The sequence below is a fragment of the Podarcis raffonei genome, chromosome 3, assembly GCF_027172205.1.
Source record: "Podarcis raffonei isolate rPodRaf1 chromosome 3, rPodRaf1.pri, whole genome shotgun sequence".
NCBI classification, from domain to species: domain Eukaryota; kingdom Metazoa; phylum Chordata; class Lepidosauria; order Squamata; family Lacertidae; genus Podarcis; species Podarcis raffonei.
Window position 1 is genome coordinate 93,801,343 of NC_070604.1, and position 16,159 is coordinate 93,817,501.

General features: G+C 42.3%; 3 protein-coding genes across 5 annotated transcripts in view; 1 reads left to right on the forward strand and 2 right to left on the reverse strand.

The window, feature by feature from the left end:
• Positions 1 to 16,159, reverse strand: part of LOC128411079 (calpain-2 catalytic subunit) — a 268,506-nt gene that overhangs the window by 52,294 nt on the left and 200,053 nt on the right. The window lies entirely within an intron of this gene.
• CNIH4 (cornichon family AMPA receptor auxiliary protein 4) lies at positions 2,517 to 14,434 on the reverse strand. 3 transcript variants are annotated; one of them, XM_053383078.1, is made up of 5 exons: positions 14,304 to 14,434; positions 11,127 to 11,195; positions 7,823 to 7,935; positions 4,567 to 4,707; positions 2,517 to 2,701 (listed from the first exon to the last, which is right to left on the reverse strand). In XM_053383078.1, the coding sequence occupies exons 1-5, from the start codon at positions 14,370 to 14,372 to the stop codon at positions 2,674 to 2,676; spliced, it is 420 nt and encodes a 139-aa protein (XP_053239053.1). In that variant the 5' UTR covers positions 14,373 to 14,434; the 3' UTR covers positions 2,517 to 2,673. The 3 variants fall into 3 exon arrangements, with proteins under 3 accessions (XP_053239053.1, XP_053239054.1, XP_053239055.1); XM_053383079.1 differs by lacking the exon at positions 14,304 to 14,434 and adding an exon at positions 10,218 to 10,269; XM_053383080.1 differs by lacking the exons at positions 11,127 to 11,195; positions 14,304 to 14,434 and adding an exon at positions 8,751 to 8,864.
• NVL (nuclear VCP like) overlaps positions 14,685 to 16,159 on the forward strand; it is a 40,598-nt gene continuing 39,123 nt past the window's right edge. The window contains exons 1-2 of the mRNA XM_053383065.1: positions 14,685 to 15,079; positions 15,894 to 15,967. Of these exons, the coding sequence (XP_053239040.1) occupies positions 15,017 to 15,079; positions 15,894 to 15,967 (137 nt within the window). The 5' untranslated portion in view covers positions 14,685 to 15,016. The remainder of the gene's footprint in view (positions 15,080 to 15,893; positions 15,968 to 16,159) is intronic.

Sequence of the window (16,159 nt, forward strand, 5' to 3'; positions counted from 1 at the left end):
AGCCATTCCTGCTTTATAACCACAGATGGGACTCAAGGCCAGGCTGTTTATGCACAGGGCTATATTCAGCTTGGAGGATCATACGTTGTGCTGGGCTGCATTATAAACTAAATGACCCCCACAGCTCGTATATGTGTACAATCAAACCTCGGTTTCGAACGTCTCGGCTGTCAAACATTTCAGAAGCTGAATGCCGAAAACCTGGAAGTGAATGCTTCCGTTTTCAAACGCACCTCGGAAGTTGAACTGCTATCATCAGATGTCAAAGAGATACACTACTACCTGACGTTTAGAAGGCATCTGAAGGCAGCCCTGTTTAGGGAAGTTTTTAATGATTGATGTTTTAATGTATTTTTAATCTCTGTTGGAAGCCACCCAGAGTGGCTGGGGAAACCCAGCCAGATGGGCGGGGTACAAATAATAATAATAATAATAATTCCAAGGTGCATTTTTCATTTTTTCCCATTGACTTTGCAGCCAGCCCTTTCTCGGTTTTCAAATGTTTCAGAAGTCGAACCGACTTCCAGAATGGATTACGTTTGAAAACCGAGGTTCCACTCTATATATTTTCCCCAGACTGCCTCTCTGTACCCTGGAGTGACACTCAAAAGGTGGCCACTAGTATATAGTAAAGGTTGCTTCAGCTGCAACAACTTGCACCTCTTACAGGGATACTCTTGCATCAAGTACATATAGAGCAAGCTACTGAAGGATATGTGCGCCTCCCTTGTCCTTTTTTTAAGTTGCACCAAAGGAAGGTAGATATTTCCATGCATTTTCGAAGAATAAGTGTGCCTAGCTCTCTAGAAACTACTTTAACCTCTAACTACACTATAGACTAACCTATATATGTCACCTTTGTGCTATGTGACTAGTAGCAGAAGGGGAGCAATATGTACCAAGCCAGTTACTGAAACTATTGCAAAAGCAGTTGAGGGAACCACCTGCAGAACAAGACAAAAATGTGTTTTGCTCGGTCGTCTAATAGGAGAAAAAATTATACCTGATTCTAAACCAAGGAAAATCAGATGCAGGATGGGGAATAAACTCCATCTCTATAGCAAGCCAGATAACAATGCAATTACAGTTTAGGTGGAGAATAGTTCCTAAAGGTGCATTTTAAAAACTAGTCTAAAAAATTTAAGTGGTTTAGGCTAGAGTGGTGTTGAAATGAGCCAAGCAGACTGATGTAAGCCCTTAAGGCATATTCAAAGTAGGTAAGGACTGTGAGATGTGTTTTCTTAGAAGCAGCCCTTAATTACCAAGAACCAGCTTCAACTGCAGAAGCCTGATGAAAGAGGACACTTCCTGCTCCTATTAGTGATCAGATTAAAATACCATCTGTGAATGAGCAAAGACTGCCTGATCCTGTAGCATTTCATGAAGCTACCTTGACATGAGTCACAATAAGCCAACATGACCAAACCAACAGCAGCTTTGGGCAGGAGGAGGATGGAGTGGGCTACTTAATCTTCTCCTTTACACCCTTCCAACAAGCTTATTAGTATCTCTAAAAGGGAAGATTCACACAGAAAACCAGGAGAAAAGGGTCGAATTTATCCTATCATAGGGAACTCCTACTGTGTCGAGGGCAACTACAGTGGAAATGTTGGCAAAAACATGTTAAGCACTTAAGTATTCTAGCCTTTGATTGATAGCCAACTTTATCAGGCTTCAGGTCTTCTCTTTTAGCCTGCTACCCAGTGTCTTTTGGCCACATGCATTTAGAAGTAGCTCCGGTATTTCAGATGCAGTTTCACAGCCTCAGTATAGAAATACATCTCCTATGACCCACAGCAGTTAATGTACTGGTGGAAATTTGATTTTACAGGGAACTACTCCAGGGCCCCCCAGATTGGGGAAAGAGCAAAAACACTGCAGGTGTTTAGAGGCCACTCCATATTCCCTATCTCCATGCAGTTCTTGGGTTGAAATGGTTTATGTCATAGTAATATCTTGTGATTAGCCAAGCTCTAATGGTCTTTATCAACAGCACTTCAACACTAGCACAGCTCATACAAAAACTACCATTTATTATGGTATAAGTTTTCACTCCATCGGATGCATTAAGTCAGTGGTGGCCAGACTTGGCCCTCCAGCTGTTTTGGGACTACAACTCCCATCATCCCTAGCTAACAGGACAAGTGGTCAGGGAAGATGAGAGTTGTAGTTCCAAAACAGATGGAGGGCCAAGTTTGGCCATCGCTGCATTAAGTGCTATCCTCATTTATAGAGGGGTGTGTGTGTGGATACACAAACAAGGAGCGAGGAAGTGAAATATTTTAAAAAGTTAAGTCCAAGGGAAATAAAATTCAGTAAAATACAGGAAGTGATGGTTATGTACTTGTAACAGTGGTAATTCACAAAACAATTCTTGATGGTGACATCCTGGCATTGGTGCCATCATCTGACTCCATTCATTGGCTAGTTGGCATTCTTGAGAAAAATATGAATTGGATATAATAGGAAAATTGACTGGAGAAGGGACAAATCAATGGTTCGAGAAACTCAGTATGTTGGTTTTTAAAATATTTTTTATGTTAAAAAATACAGCAAAAATATTTTTTGTTCGAAGAGGAAAAAATATACTGCATGACGACACTGGTCTAGGTTTACTTGAAAGCTGTGAGTGACAAGTCAGAATTTGGCAACTGTAACACTTCGACTTCGACTTCAGTCATTTATCAGCGCCAAGATCATACTGCAGAAAGAAGGAAAACATATTAAAGGTACAATTTTAAATAGATAACCTTACACGCACACCCTGCAACTTGCATCTTTATTATGCTAGAAACATTGGCAAAGTTGTTTCCATTTGATTCATTTGCATAGTCTGGTCTTACTGAAGAACTAGGCATTGTGATGCAAACTGGTAGCACATGTGATTGTACAAGGCTAGCCATTACTACAGCAAGTCTCTTTTAGTCCAGGATATCCTCAAGTTTAAAGCTGCTTGATATCGAGGCTTTATAAGGCATGTCTAGTGCTAGACAAATTCCAGAGTTTACAAGGTATGTATTATGCATAGCTGGTGTGGCATGTAGGACTGCGTCTTAAACAGGCCTGTCTTGTCAATAGTTCACCACCCACAGTTTCAAAAGCATTTAGCTCTTAAGCCTTCAAATAAAGGCAAGGACTACTTTCATCATCGGTTGCAACATCCCCAGCACAGATGGGCCAATGATTTCCATCTCTGGGAATCTCAAAGAAAATCCTTGTAACTTAAACCTGTCCAGGAATCCAACCTCACAGCCTGAAATGATCTCTAAGTGAATGGTGTGAACACCACATAGTGTTACTTCCCATCTATGAGCACATAGCATTTATTCCAAAAACCATTCCACACATGCAGAATAGCCACCCTGGAACTGGGCCTATATTCTAGGGCAGGAATGGGACACTTTTGTCATATATATATATATGACAACATCTAAATATATGACAATTTACATATATGGAATCTTCTATAAATGGAATCTTCTGAAGGTGTGCCCTGAATGCAGACATTTAAACAGAAACAAGGAACTGCTCAAAAACAGAGCCTGCAGTACTGTATACAGGACAAGATGACAAACACTGTATACTACAGACTTTCAACTTATTAAACACAAATTCCCTCTTCCCAGAGAACTTTGGGAACTGTACTTCTGATGCGGCAGGAAAGAGTGTAGGGATCTCTTAGCAGATAACACCCAGCTAACCTACAATTCCTAGGATGTTTTTGTATAAAGCCACAAGAGTGAAAAGAAATATCCAGCTGGATGAACAAAACATACCGCATCCAAACAGAAAGTGTAAGTTAAGAGTGGACTTGCACCTAATTGCACAGTGTGAGTATCGCCACAAATAAACTTCGCCAACAGAGAGGCTCTCAAAGAAAAATCCAGCAGTGATGGAAATCTTTGTGATAACCAGTCACCATACAACAAACATGACCAGGTGAATCCTTTGATTGATTTGTATAAAAATAAAGAGCTATTAATAGCTAAGGAAGCGCAAAGGAACCATGCCCTTGTTTACTTGCCTTTTTACACGAGAACCACAAGATCAATTTAAGTTGTGACAACCTCTGCTGTTGTTTTGTGAGGATTATGTGTCAGCAGTAAAATTTGGGGATGTGTTTTCAAAAGCAATGCAAGGTGCCTTTCTGGTTTGTTTTACATTAGATATATCCAGGTCTTGAATCTCTTTCCTGGATGAGCTGTAGTGTGATATCCCAGAGGGTCACGTGATGTGCTGGGCTCCCAATCTAAACCTAAACCCAGTTACAAACAGTGTCAGTCAGATATTCCCAAATACCCTCACAAAAACACATGAGCATAGGAACATGCAGCAAAACTGAAATGCAACTAGTATTTTTTTTTACAAAAAGAAAGAAATGGGGGTGTGGGGTTTGAGGAGAGAGGAAGAACTAGCATTTGGTCACTATTAAGAATAGTGAATGTAGCAGAAAGCTTAAACAGCACAGCAGATAGATGAACCCTTTTAAGTTCAGAGCTGGTGTGGCAGCAGGTATTTTAAATATGCTGCTGGCCTTCTTTCCAAGTTGTAAGACTTGAGACTCACCTGTAAAGATACATGAAAAAACAAAGGAGATGAAAGCCAAGCTTAATCATGGCTTCCTTCATGTGCGATTTCAGCTGCCCTCGATTATGGATCTCTGTGGGGTCAAATACTCCCATGTTTCCACTAGGAACCATAATGTACCTGAAAAGGATTAAGGAAAAAATGTTGTAGTGCCAACAGCACTCCAGCACAGAGGAGACACAATTCAAGCTCAGTGTGCTAATAGAAAGGACCAAAATATATCAAAGCACGAAGAAGGGTCTAGGTAAGCAGAGCAGCGGCAAGACAAGTTTTGAAGCAGATTTTGTAGAAAAAACTGGATTGATGGCTGGTGGAAAAGCAGGGTTTGTCCCAGAGAGAATACGTAATGTGATGGAAGGCAGATAATCAGAGGGCTCAAAGAGGAGAGCAAAACGAAAAAGGGACAGAGAACATGGAAACCTGAATACTTGCGGGGGCAGATGGAAGCAGTGCAACTGGAAAGAAGGAGGGCATATGGAGACTGAGCAAAGGGGGACAGTTGTGGAGAAAGCGTTTGCACAATATTAGTTTCAGTAGACAAAGAAATGCTTATATTGTCAACCATTTCAAAATATGGTACAAATTCATTTCCTGGAGAACCCTGGGAAAACTGCAAATGCAGGGTTACATATTTACTTGGAACATGGAGGAATTTAGTTAGGAGCTTAGGAACATGACCAGTTGAAAGCTGTCTCTCCACTGTGTGCATTGAAACCATGCTATTTAATTTGGACGCTACTTCAGCTACTTGACCCTTGCAAAGAATTGCTCATGCTCAGAACCTACTCATGTGAACAGCATTATCTGAGAGACTTCTGTGAGATCACAGTGTCCCCCTCAGCAATTAGAAAAAACAAAACATGGCAAGTTGTCCTGTTTACAGAGGGAAGGGCTATGATCTTTCGTAAATCACCTTGTTTTGACTTTATACTATTCACGGGAGTAGATCCACACAAGCACTTTATGTGTGAGGGAGAGCTGGCTGAAATGTTCTCTGACCCAAATTTTAGACCATACAATGGATCTGCAATCCACTTGTCAATATCAACTGTACAATGCAAGCAGCTTTCTACTGGGAAGGGGGATGGGAAAGGGAACCAAATGAATGCTTACTTTCTTGTGATCAGCACATACAAACCTGCATCAATGTACAAAATAGGTTCACAGACAGTAAAAAAAACACCCAGCTTTGATATGGTAAATGTACTTCAGAAACCACTTTCACATTTAGCTTCTCTCTACTGGAAGCACAGGCAAGTTACTCATTTTGACATCAAAAAGGTCAGCGGTTTTCTTTTAAAGAGAAATGAGTTAACAACCGAGCACCTACAGCAATGCCTACAAGACTTATTTGGATATATTTTATTTTGAGGAGACATGCTTATTTAAACAATTATAAGTCCACAAAAGCTAATGAATCTATTTAAAATTCAACAATAAAAATATGAATACAGCAAAGGAGTAGTTACAGAAAATAAAAATATTGCAAGCAAAGACAGATCAAAATGCTTGGAAAAAGAAAAAGGTCTTGCCCTGGCAGCAAAATGACAACCATATAAGTCGAAACAAAATAAAAAAATTCCTTCTAGTAGCACCTTAAAAATTCCTTCCAGCAGCACCTTAGAGACCAACTAAGTTTGTTATTGGTATGAGCTTTCGTGTGCATGCACACTTCTTCAGACACTACTTCTGCACACGAAAGCTCATACCAATAACAAACTTAGTTGGTCTCCAAGGTGCTACTGGAAGGAATTTAACCACATAGGTGTCAGATGAGTCTCTTTGGGGAAGGCAATTCACAGCCAGGGGGCAACCAATGAAAATGCCCTCTGTTCTGTGGCCACCAACCACACCTCAATCATCCAGGGCACTTTTGAGAAGGGCATCTAAGATGATCAAGTGCAAGAAGATGGTCCTTAAAGATCAAAAGCAACACCTGGAATTCTGCTCCAAAACAGCTATGTCAAGGATGGGAAATCTCTGTCTTCTAGATACTATGACTACAACTCCTATTGTCCCTGTCCATTGTCTGGGATGACTGGGGCTGTTGGGAGTTTGAGTCCAAGAACAACTGGAGGGCCAGATTCCCCATCTCTCATCTATTATGTTAATTTCCCTCTAATGTGCCATACACACATAGAAGTCATCAAGAGGTGCATGAATGTTTGACCTAATGTGCTAAGTTTTTTTGTATTTTTAAAAATTAATTTAAGATTTTCTTGGTTTATGAAAGTACACGCGCATTGCCTCTTTTCAGGTTGCAGAATCTTTCACATTTTAAGTGAGACATTAGTGTTGTGTACAGAATAAAGTTGAGGAAGAGGAGAGAGAGGGGGGTAGGGTGGAAATACTTGCTGTATGTGTGGGGTTTTTGTGTCTGTGTCACATGGGTAGGTTCTCTTTCTATTTGTTTATTATATTTCCTTGGTAGTGAGAGGTTAGGAGGGACAGGACATGGTTGGTTGTCTCTAGTTGGCTGCAAACAAATCTCACTGCAGCCAACTATAGAAAACCAACCATATGCTAAGTTCACCACAATATTAGAGGAAAAACAGCTGCTCAGGCCTTATAAATAAGTTACTCTACCAGCAGTGGTGTCAACTGTTATCAGCAGCACTTGGCAGAGCACCACAGCTATTGGAATTAGTGGCTCAGTATGTGCATCACTTAGGACATTATTACATAATGCCAATAATAATGGAAGAACACAAGGGGAAAGCAATTATACAAACCAATAGATTATTTCGCAGTAGATAGTGCCCACAGTAGCAATGATGTGGGGGTATAGAATTTTATGTAATGGAATAAATTCCCACCATATATTTTCCTGTAAAATAAACTTTCCATCCATCATGAGGGAGGCAGGCAGAAACAACATCAGGGCCTGCTTCAACCCATGGATCTTTTTATTTGGACGGGAATAAAGAAGCTCCAAGATGCAGTTAGTGAGCTTTCCGACCCCCACCTTCAAATGCCCTCAAGGAGAGAAGTCACATCAGTCCTCAGGAAAAGCAAAACACCTCAACAGATTTAAAAGTTAAGAGAGTAGAGAAAGCAACACTGAGGTTCAAGCCGTTCCCGCTGAGGATGGTGAATTTCATAAATTGTGGAACAAGGCAGACTAATGGAGGAACAGTATCGGCATCAAGTCAATAACAGCATTCCACATCTGAAACACATTTTCAATAAGTGGTAACAGTTATAAAGACCCACAAACAACCCCACTGGCCCTTACCTATATATATTCCAGGTTGCTACAGGTAAATTGAGGAGGAAGATGAACCAGTGCAGTGAAATAAGCATTAATACAGTGACAATGGTATGGCCAATCAATTCAGGGATCACCCACTGGAAAAGAGAAATTTTTAGAAAAATAAAAGCCTTTATACAACACTCTGTGGGAGTGTACAAGCAAATGGGATAAAAGTACACTGTCAACACTATTATCAGTCTGCCAACTGATCACAGAACTGGCACAATTCACATGACTCCAAGTACTTAAAAAAAAACACAAAAAAACCACCACAATGCCGTCAAAGTATCCAAACTTCTTTTCAGGATCTAGCCGTGCACTTCAGAGGCATCACTGAGAAAAGTACTGCAGACAGAAGCAGTTGGGTCTATTTGGGAATATATCCAAGTCCAGAGTTGTGTGCAGGATTTGGAAAAAAGGTGCATAATTTAGCATTCCAAGGATCTTAATCTTTTTTTTTAAGTTTCTTAGCCTTTTGGCTGAGCTCAGGCTTCAACACGTAGCCTGTCGCATATCTTCCAACATTTCTCCACTGAAAATAGGGATATTGTAAGGAAAAGCCGAAAATTCCAGGATCAGTTCAGAAACTGGGACAGCTTCTGTAAATCTGGGACTGTCCCTGGAAAATAGGGACACTTGGAGGGTCTATGTTGAGATTTCAGAAGCAGAATGGAGAAGTGTGCCCAGGCTCTGAGGCATTTATATCACCTTGCAAGTGTGTGCTCTTTTCTTTCTTTCTCTTTCTTTCTTTCTTTCTTTCTTTCTTTCTTTCTTTCTTTCTCCCTCCCTCCCTCCCTCCCTCCCTCTCTCACACACACACACAAAAGCAAACATTGGCATGATTTTTTTTCTGCTGAAACAGTAACATTCCACTTGCACCAGCTTTACTACTATGTTCCTTTCTACTTACTTTTGCACCTGAGTGGTCTGCTAGGCTCCCTCTACAGCATGGGTAGGCAAACTAAGGCCCGGGGACCAGATCTGGCCCAATCGCCTTCTAAATCCGGTCTGTGGACGGTCCGGGAATCAGCGTGTTTTTATATGAGTAGAATGTGCATCTCTGGGTTATTTGTGCAGCCTGCCTGGTGTTTTCACCTGAGTAGAATGTGTGCTTTTATTTAAAATGCATTTCTGAGTTATTTGTGGGACATAGGAATTCATTTTTTTTTCAAAATCTAGTCCACTGTCCGCCCCCCAAGGTCTGAGGGACAGTGGACCAGCCCCCTGCTGAAAAAGTTTCTGCTCTACAGGAACAAATTATAAATGCTTGCCTTTAACTTCAAGACTAAAGTTCTAGTGAGGGCTCCACAGAGGGAAGAGGACTTTCCAAAAGGGCAGGGCTGCATGTGTTCTGTTCTTAAATTCTTAAGACACAGTAATCCAAACTGTGCCATAAAAAGGATGACGTTGACAACACACATTTCTTTGCTATTTGTTAGCAATGGATACTAGTCCTTGGCAAATCGTTAATGAGAAGGATCCTTTAAAACTATCGATGGTAACCTGACTGCAGAACTAATGCAACTGAACAGGAAACAAATAGTAAAGGGAGTGGATTTGGAGAGCAGAGGAGAAACCAGGTGGGAAAGGGGACTGAGCCATGGGATGCAAGCAGTGACAATACTACAAGGGGAGAGCAAGGAGGCATACTTTGCGGGAAGTTGCAAATGGCCAAGCCTGGGCAAGGAAAAGGAAATGGCCTGCAAAGGACAAGGTAGCAGAATGCGGGTATACAAGATGAGCTATGGAACACAGGAAGCCTTATATTGAGTCAGAGGACTGATCCAACTAGCTCAGTAGTGTCAGCATAATACCCTCCAGGTCTTCAGACAGGAGTTCTTCCCAGCCCTTCCTGGAGATGTCAGGGACTGAATCTGGGACCTTTAGCAAACAAGGCATGTGATTCCCCCCCCCCCCCCGAGTCATGGCTCTTGCTTTCCCAAAGCCAGGAAACACAAGGAGAAAAATACTGGAGTCATGAGTGTGGTGGAGGAATTTGAGCAACGCAGGTTCTGAGAATGAGGGGAGATCCAAAAGGTCCATTAACTGAACAACCCACATGTTGACACCAGGTCCCAAAGTTAGTTAGTGGGATGGGAAGAGGATTCCTTTTCCCTCACAAAGACAAAATACTATTAGCATAGTGCTGGGGAAATCCCTGCATCAAAGAATGCATCTAGATCTAAGTGGGTGAATTTTCAAATAAGCAAAAGGCAGCAAACTATCCACACATGAAGGACTCATCCATTTCTTAGTTATTCCACTGTAAGTCAGAATAGGGATTCAAGATGACCTAAACAGGAGAACTGGACCCAAACATAATTATTATTAATAATAATAATAATAATAATAATAATAATAATTTTATTATTTATACCCTGCCCATCTGGCTGAGTTTCCCCAGGCACTCTGGGCGGCTTATAGCATATCTAAAAACAAAATAAAAACATCAAACATTAAAAACCTCCTGCCTTCAGATGTCTTTTAAAAGTTTCAATAGGGACAAATGTCAGGTTCTACACTTAGGCAGGAAGAATCAGGTGTACAAATATAAGATGGGGGACACCTGTCTTGTAGGTACAGTGGTACCTCTGGTTATGAACTTAATTCATTTCAGAGGTCTGTTCTTATCCTGAAACTGTTCTTAACCTGAGGTACCACTTTAGCTAATGGGGCCTCCCGCCACCGGCATGTGATTTCTGTTCTCATCCTGAGGTAAAGTTCTTAATCTGAGGTACTACTTCTGGGTTAGCAGAGTCTGTAACCCAAAGTGTTTGTAACCCGAGGTACCACTGTATAGATGTAAAAAGGATCTAGAGGTTGTTGCAGACCACTAACTGAACATGAGTCAACAGTGTGATGCAACAAAACAAAACAAAAGCTAATGCTATTCTAAGCTGTATCAATAGAAGTATAGTGTCCAGATCAAGGGAAGTAACAGTACCACTCTATTCTGCCTTGGTCAGACCACACCTGGAGAGTACTGTGTCCAGTTCTGGGCACCACAGTTTAAGTAAGATATTGACAAGCTGGAACATGTGCAAAGGAGGGCAACTAAGATGATCAAAGGTCTGAAAACCAAACCCTATGAGGAATGGTTGACAGTAAAAGATATTTGACAGTGGAACGGACTCTTTCGGTAGGTAACGTTACATAATCCTGATTATTTCATACTAATAAGATGACCCACACACACCACTTCTAAATCTAATTCCAGAATTTCATCACTTTAAAAAGAATTTCAGAATTCCATCACTTTAAAAAGAGAAAAGGAAAAAAAACTTACTTTATTTAGTTTTGAGCAGCAAGATCTAGCATTTATGTAGTCACATTCCAAATCTGATAATGTAATTATCTGAAGGTCAAGATAAGGAATTACAATACTTTTGGAAGAGCTCTACCCTGTGACACAAGAGCCATAAATGCCTTGCACCGCTCCTGAGTATTACAACAGAGTTAAACAGTTCATATAAACATCTGACTGCAAGGGATTCTGCTAATGTAACAAAGATTACAGAACAGGCAGAACATTCACAAGCAAGAGGCTATTTCAGAAGATTCATCGATTAGTAACAGCAGAATTCACAACCCTGCTGTTACGCTGATAGACTTAACAACATCAGTGTACACAGCCAAGCCCCAAGCTACAACACACTTGGCATCCTAGGTAGTGCAAGCCCCAGCATCCACACAACCACCGTGACTGGCCACAGCAATCATAATAGTTATAAGGCAGAAGCAGAGAACCTAAGGTGCCAACCTAAGCGTGCACACCCAAGACTAAGTGCAGGCTTCCCTGGCCACTGTTGCAATTACTGTGTTGGGTCACAGCAGCTTCAGCAATAGCTGAACAGTGGCTTGGCCACGAAGGGTTCCAGTTATACCTGAAGTCTGCAGGAGCCTGACAGGTTTTCTAAACTGTTTTTATATAAGGAACTGTTTTTTACACTTTTTAAACTTTCCTTGTTTCGTGGTTTTAACTGTTTTCTTTGTTTTATAACTGTAAATTGTAACCTGCCCTGGAACCATATGATAAATGGCAAGAAAGAAAATTAAATAAAGAAAATAGTTGCATCTTCATTGCAGAGCTATAGATAACACCTCTCTATCAGCTTGGGTTCATTCCTGTTATTGTACAACTATTTTATATATTGAACATTTATGGCAGAATAGCTGCTGTAACAAAGGTCTGTATAGTAAAAGCTATGGTTTTCCCAGTAGTGATGTATGGAAGTGAAAGCTGGACCATAAAGTAGGCTGATCGCCGAAGAATTGATGCTTTTGAATTATGGTGCTGGAGGAGACTCTTGAGAGTCCCATGGACTGCAAGAAGATCAAACCTCTCCATTCTTAAGGAAATCAGCCCTGAGTGCTCACTGGAAGGACAGATCGTGAAGCTGAGGCTCCAATACTTTGGCCACCTCATGAGAAGAGAAGACTCCCTGGAAAAGACCCTGATGTTGGGAAAGATGGAGGGCACAAGGAGAAGGGGACGACAGAGGACGAGATGGTTGGATAGCGTCTTTGAAGCTACAAACATGAGTCTGACCAAACTGCGGGAGGCAGTGGAAGACAGAAGTGCCTGGCGTGCTCTGGTCCATGGGGTCACGAAGAGTCGGACATGACTAAACGACTAAACAACAAAGCTGCTGTAACAAAAGCATACAACCACACATTGGTCACATTCATATGCTGCAGGAAACCATGGGATTGTATTCAACTAAGTTTACTTAGAGTAGAACCACTGAAATTAATGGACCCATCTCAGTCATATCAATTTTATTGAGTCTACTTAGTTGAATAAAACCCATGGTTTCCCTTTATGTGAATGAGCTACAATGAGACTTACACATTCCTCCCTCTCTTCCCTTCCATCCCCTTTTGTGCACTGGAAACTGTTGTTGAAATTCAGAAGCAAAACTTTGAGATCCCCTGCCTGGAGGCACGCAAAGGGAACGGAGGGAAGGGTGAGCTGTTAATTCATGTAAAACAGAAACTTATGGTTTCTTGCCACAAGGCTACTGTGGCATCAGGCTGAACCCATGACAGATACACCCTCTTTGTGCTGTTACAATAAATTTTTGAGCTAGAAATTTAGACCCAACTACAGGTTGTGACCTACAGAAGTAAGAGCTAAATGTGCCACTTAATACACTGAATTTAACTGAAGCAAGGCATAATTATACTGACATGTTCCGTTCTCCATAATGCCTTACTTATAATGGATACATGAAAAGGAAGCAATTTTAGTTAGGAAATACTAGTCATGTAATCAACCATTTAGCATAGCAACATCTTCAGCAGCATCAAGATATTTAAGAAAAAACTCAGGATATCACACAATTCTTAACTAAAATGCTTGAACATTTTCTTGGAAAATGAGAGATATCTAAATGTTAATCTTAGGAGCAGGCACACTTAAGGTACTTTGGCCTTCAGAAAAAATCTGAAGGCTATGTTTAAGGCCTTTGTAACCTAAGAAGTCATAAAACAACCAAGGAAGTATGCTTGCAACAGTCTGAATGATAAAACAAAGTGCACATATACTTGGAAGTAAGCTCCCATTCATGAGACTAAATAAGTTCCTATTCATGAAATTTACTTCCAAGTATACACATCTAGGACTAAGGGGGCAACCCAAGTATAAGCAGGCACCCCAGCAGAACTCTCAGATATCTCATATGAGGCATACAGCTAAAATTTTCTGATAACAATAACAGTTTTCAATATTTTATATATTTGTAAGTTGCGAGTTCTAGGCAAAATTTAACCTATCCATATAAAACAATCCGCAAAAAGCACTGCCTGAGTGCCATACTACAATTTACAGAGCTACACTAAAACAGGGTTTTTATACAGTTAGGAAGACTGCGTGTGCATTTAAATTTCTGCTGGAAATGCTGCCATATTACCTCCATGTCTCCTTGGCCACCACCATGGCTAGTACCATAGCTTAGCAAAACTGGGTGGCTGCCAGGGCCCAGCAGTGGTGCCTTCTAGTCTAGGCTCTCTATGGGCAATGGGCCCAAAGGGGTAAGAGGCCAGCACTAATGTCCCATTTGCCTGGGCCAGGATACCAACCCTGACTGAAGGTGCAAGGGTCCGCAGATTCATTCCTTTTTACCCCTCGTTAGCCAAACCTCCATTTCCTCTCGCCCCAAACACCTGAAGGCAGCGTTTAAAACATTCGCACCCCACTTTTCTTCCCCTTAAACATATTCTCGAGGCCGCTCCCCAAAAGCCCCTCGCGGTCTCCTTCCCAGGAGCCCCTTCTTTCTTCGTTCTCCCGCCTTCACGGCCCCCACGGCCGACGGTCACCGACGCCCCCGGCCTCCCAGAGCCCCTTCGCCGCCCCAACGGTCCTTCCCAGCCCGCCCGCCCACAGACCACGGAGGGCTGCCTCTCCCGCTCGAGCCTCCCTCTTCCCAGGCCGCCCGCCAAAACGAAAGAGACCAGAGGATACGAAATAAACGGAGAGGAAGATCAGGGCGCAGCAGTCAATGAGCGAGAAAATGAACACCACCGACTCCATCCCGCCACTGACAGTGCCGCCTCCGGCGCGAGCCCCACCAGCCACCGTATATCGCCACACCCCTCGCGTTCCTTCGCAGCCACCGTACAGCTCTAGCTCCCGCGGCTTTGCCGCATTACACGCTGGGAATTGTAGTCTCTTTATCCAGTCGCTCAATAGAGGTGTGGCAAACATGAGGCGCTCCAGATTTATTTTTTTTTGGACTGCAACTCCCATCATCCCTGACTGTTGACGATGATAGCTAGGAATGATGGGAAATGGAGTTCAAAGGCATCAGGCGGGCTGCGTTTTTCCCCCACACAGGACCCAAGGGATACGAAATGCTTCCGTAGAGAGAGAGCTGAAGCTAGAAAGTATCATAGGCGCCGGGCATGGAAGGGTTGGAACGGGGGGCTTGAATCAGGAATGAGACCAGAGGGTGACGCCAATTTGGGCCCTTCATGAGTCGGGTGGGTGTTAGGCGTCTAAAGCAGTGCCTGCACGGGGATCTCAACCCGCCTCTTGGCTCTGCCTTTCCTTTTCCCGAGGGGGTCGTCGTGCCTCAAGGCGAGGCCGATTTCCGGGGTCTTCAAGGAGTCTGAGGCGGAGGGAGGCGGAGCTCCCGCTTCGTTTGAGGGGCGGAATTCGGCGGTGGCGGAGCTGCCATGCGGATTCGCGGAGGAAGCAGCCCCGCAGGGGATCCTCGGCTGAAGCATCGGATTAAGCAGGTACCGCTTCGTTTCTCTCCCTTGGTCCTTCGCTTATGGGGTGGACTCCCCATAAGCTGAGCCGCCTGGGCTTTCTTTTTGCACCCTGGGCAAGGAAAAGCGTGCCTCTGAGCCTACTTAGATTGCTTTTGCCGCACTACGCCAACCCAGCAACCTTAGCCAGGTCTGGCACATCCAGCACTGGGCGATCAAGTCCGTACGTTTTTGTTCTGCAGACCAAGTTGATTTTTTGATTTTTTTTACCTTGAACTGAATTAATATATAGTTGCGGGATAAATTTAAAGCCCCATCCTTACCATCTTCGGTTTGGAAATAAGTCCCAATGTGTCTGGCGGGATTGATTTTCGAGTGTATTTTGGAGTCATGCAACCTAGATGTGTTTATCATGTCTGCCGAGTTCAGTGGATTTTTAATCACATTGAACATCCTCCTCCTATGAAATCAGGGGGCATATTGCTATACCTGCAGTGAAACAGGTAGGCATGTCCTTGTCAGATAGCATAGGATTGGGCTGTTGGTCTTTAGTGTGAGATGGACGAGTTAAATGTTGATGGTAGAAGATATTGTGCCATGCTTTTATCCCATGGGCTTCCAAATGGTTGAGCTGAGAAGGAGTGAATAAATAAATCCATTGCTTCTCTTCACATATCACAATTCACATTTTAAAAAAGCAGTGCTAGAACCTGTATACAATGAGCAATTGTTTATTTGATGTTTGTCTAAAAACTAAAAAACCACAATTGAATTTCATAAACCTATCACGTATGCAAATACTAAAGGTATTTTTTATATTTAAAAATTGTATCAATTACAGTACCTGAAGAGTAACAAATGTGGCAAGTATGTTGACATTGGAGTTTTAGCTGCTGAGCTACAGAAAACATACAGGTAAGATATTGAATTCTTACACTTGCTTGATGATAAACACAAGGACCGGGCTTATACATAACTATAAAGTGTGGTTTAGTATTATGTACATGAGCATCAGGGACTCACATGCTTCTCCATTCCTGCTCCTATTTGCAGTGATGCCAACAGAGGAGCAGAGAATGGGGATTGAAAGCTTTTGTTTCCATTTTC

Bases quoted from the DNA above. Each gene is read 5' to 3' on its own strand.
- CNIH4 (XM_053383078.1), bottom strand. From the start codon at position 14,372: ATGGAGTCGGTGGTGTTCATTTTCTCGCTCATTGACTGCTGCGCCCTG. The intron at 4,708-7,822 runs GTAAGGGCCAGT...AATCCTTTTCAG, and splicing joins GCAACCTGGAATATATATAG to GTACATTATGGTTCCTAGTG. The intron at 2,702-4,566 runs GTGAGTCTCAAG...TTCTTTCTGCAG, and splicing joins TTTTTCATGTATCTTTACAG to TATGATCTTGGCGCTGATAA.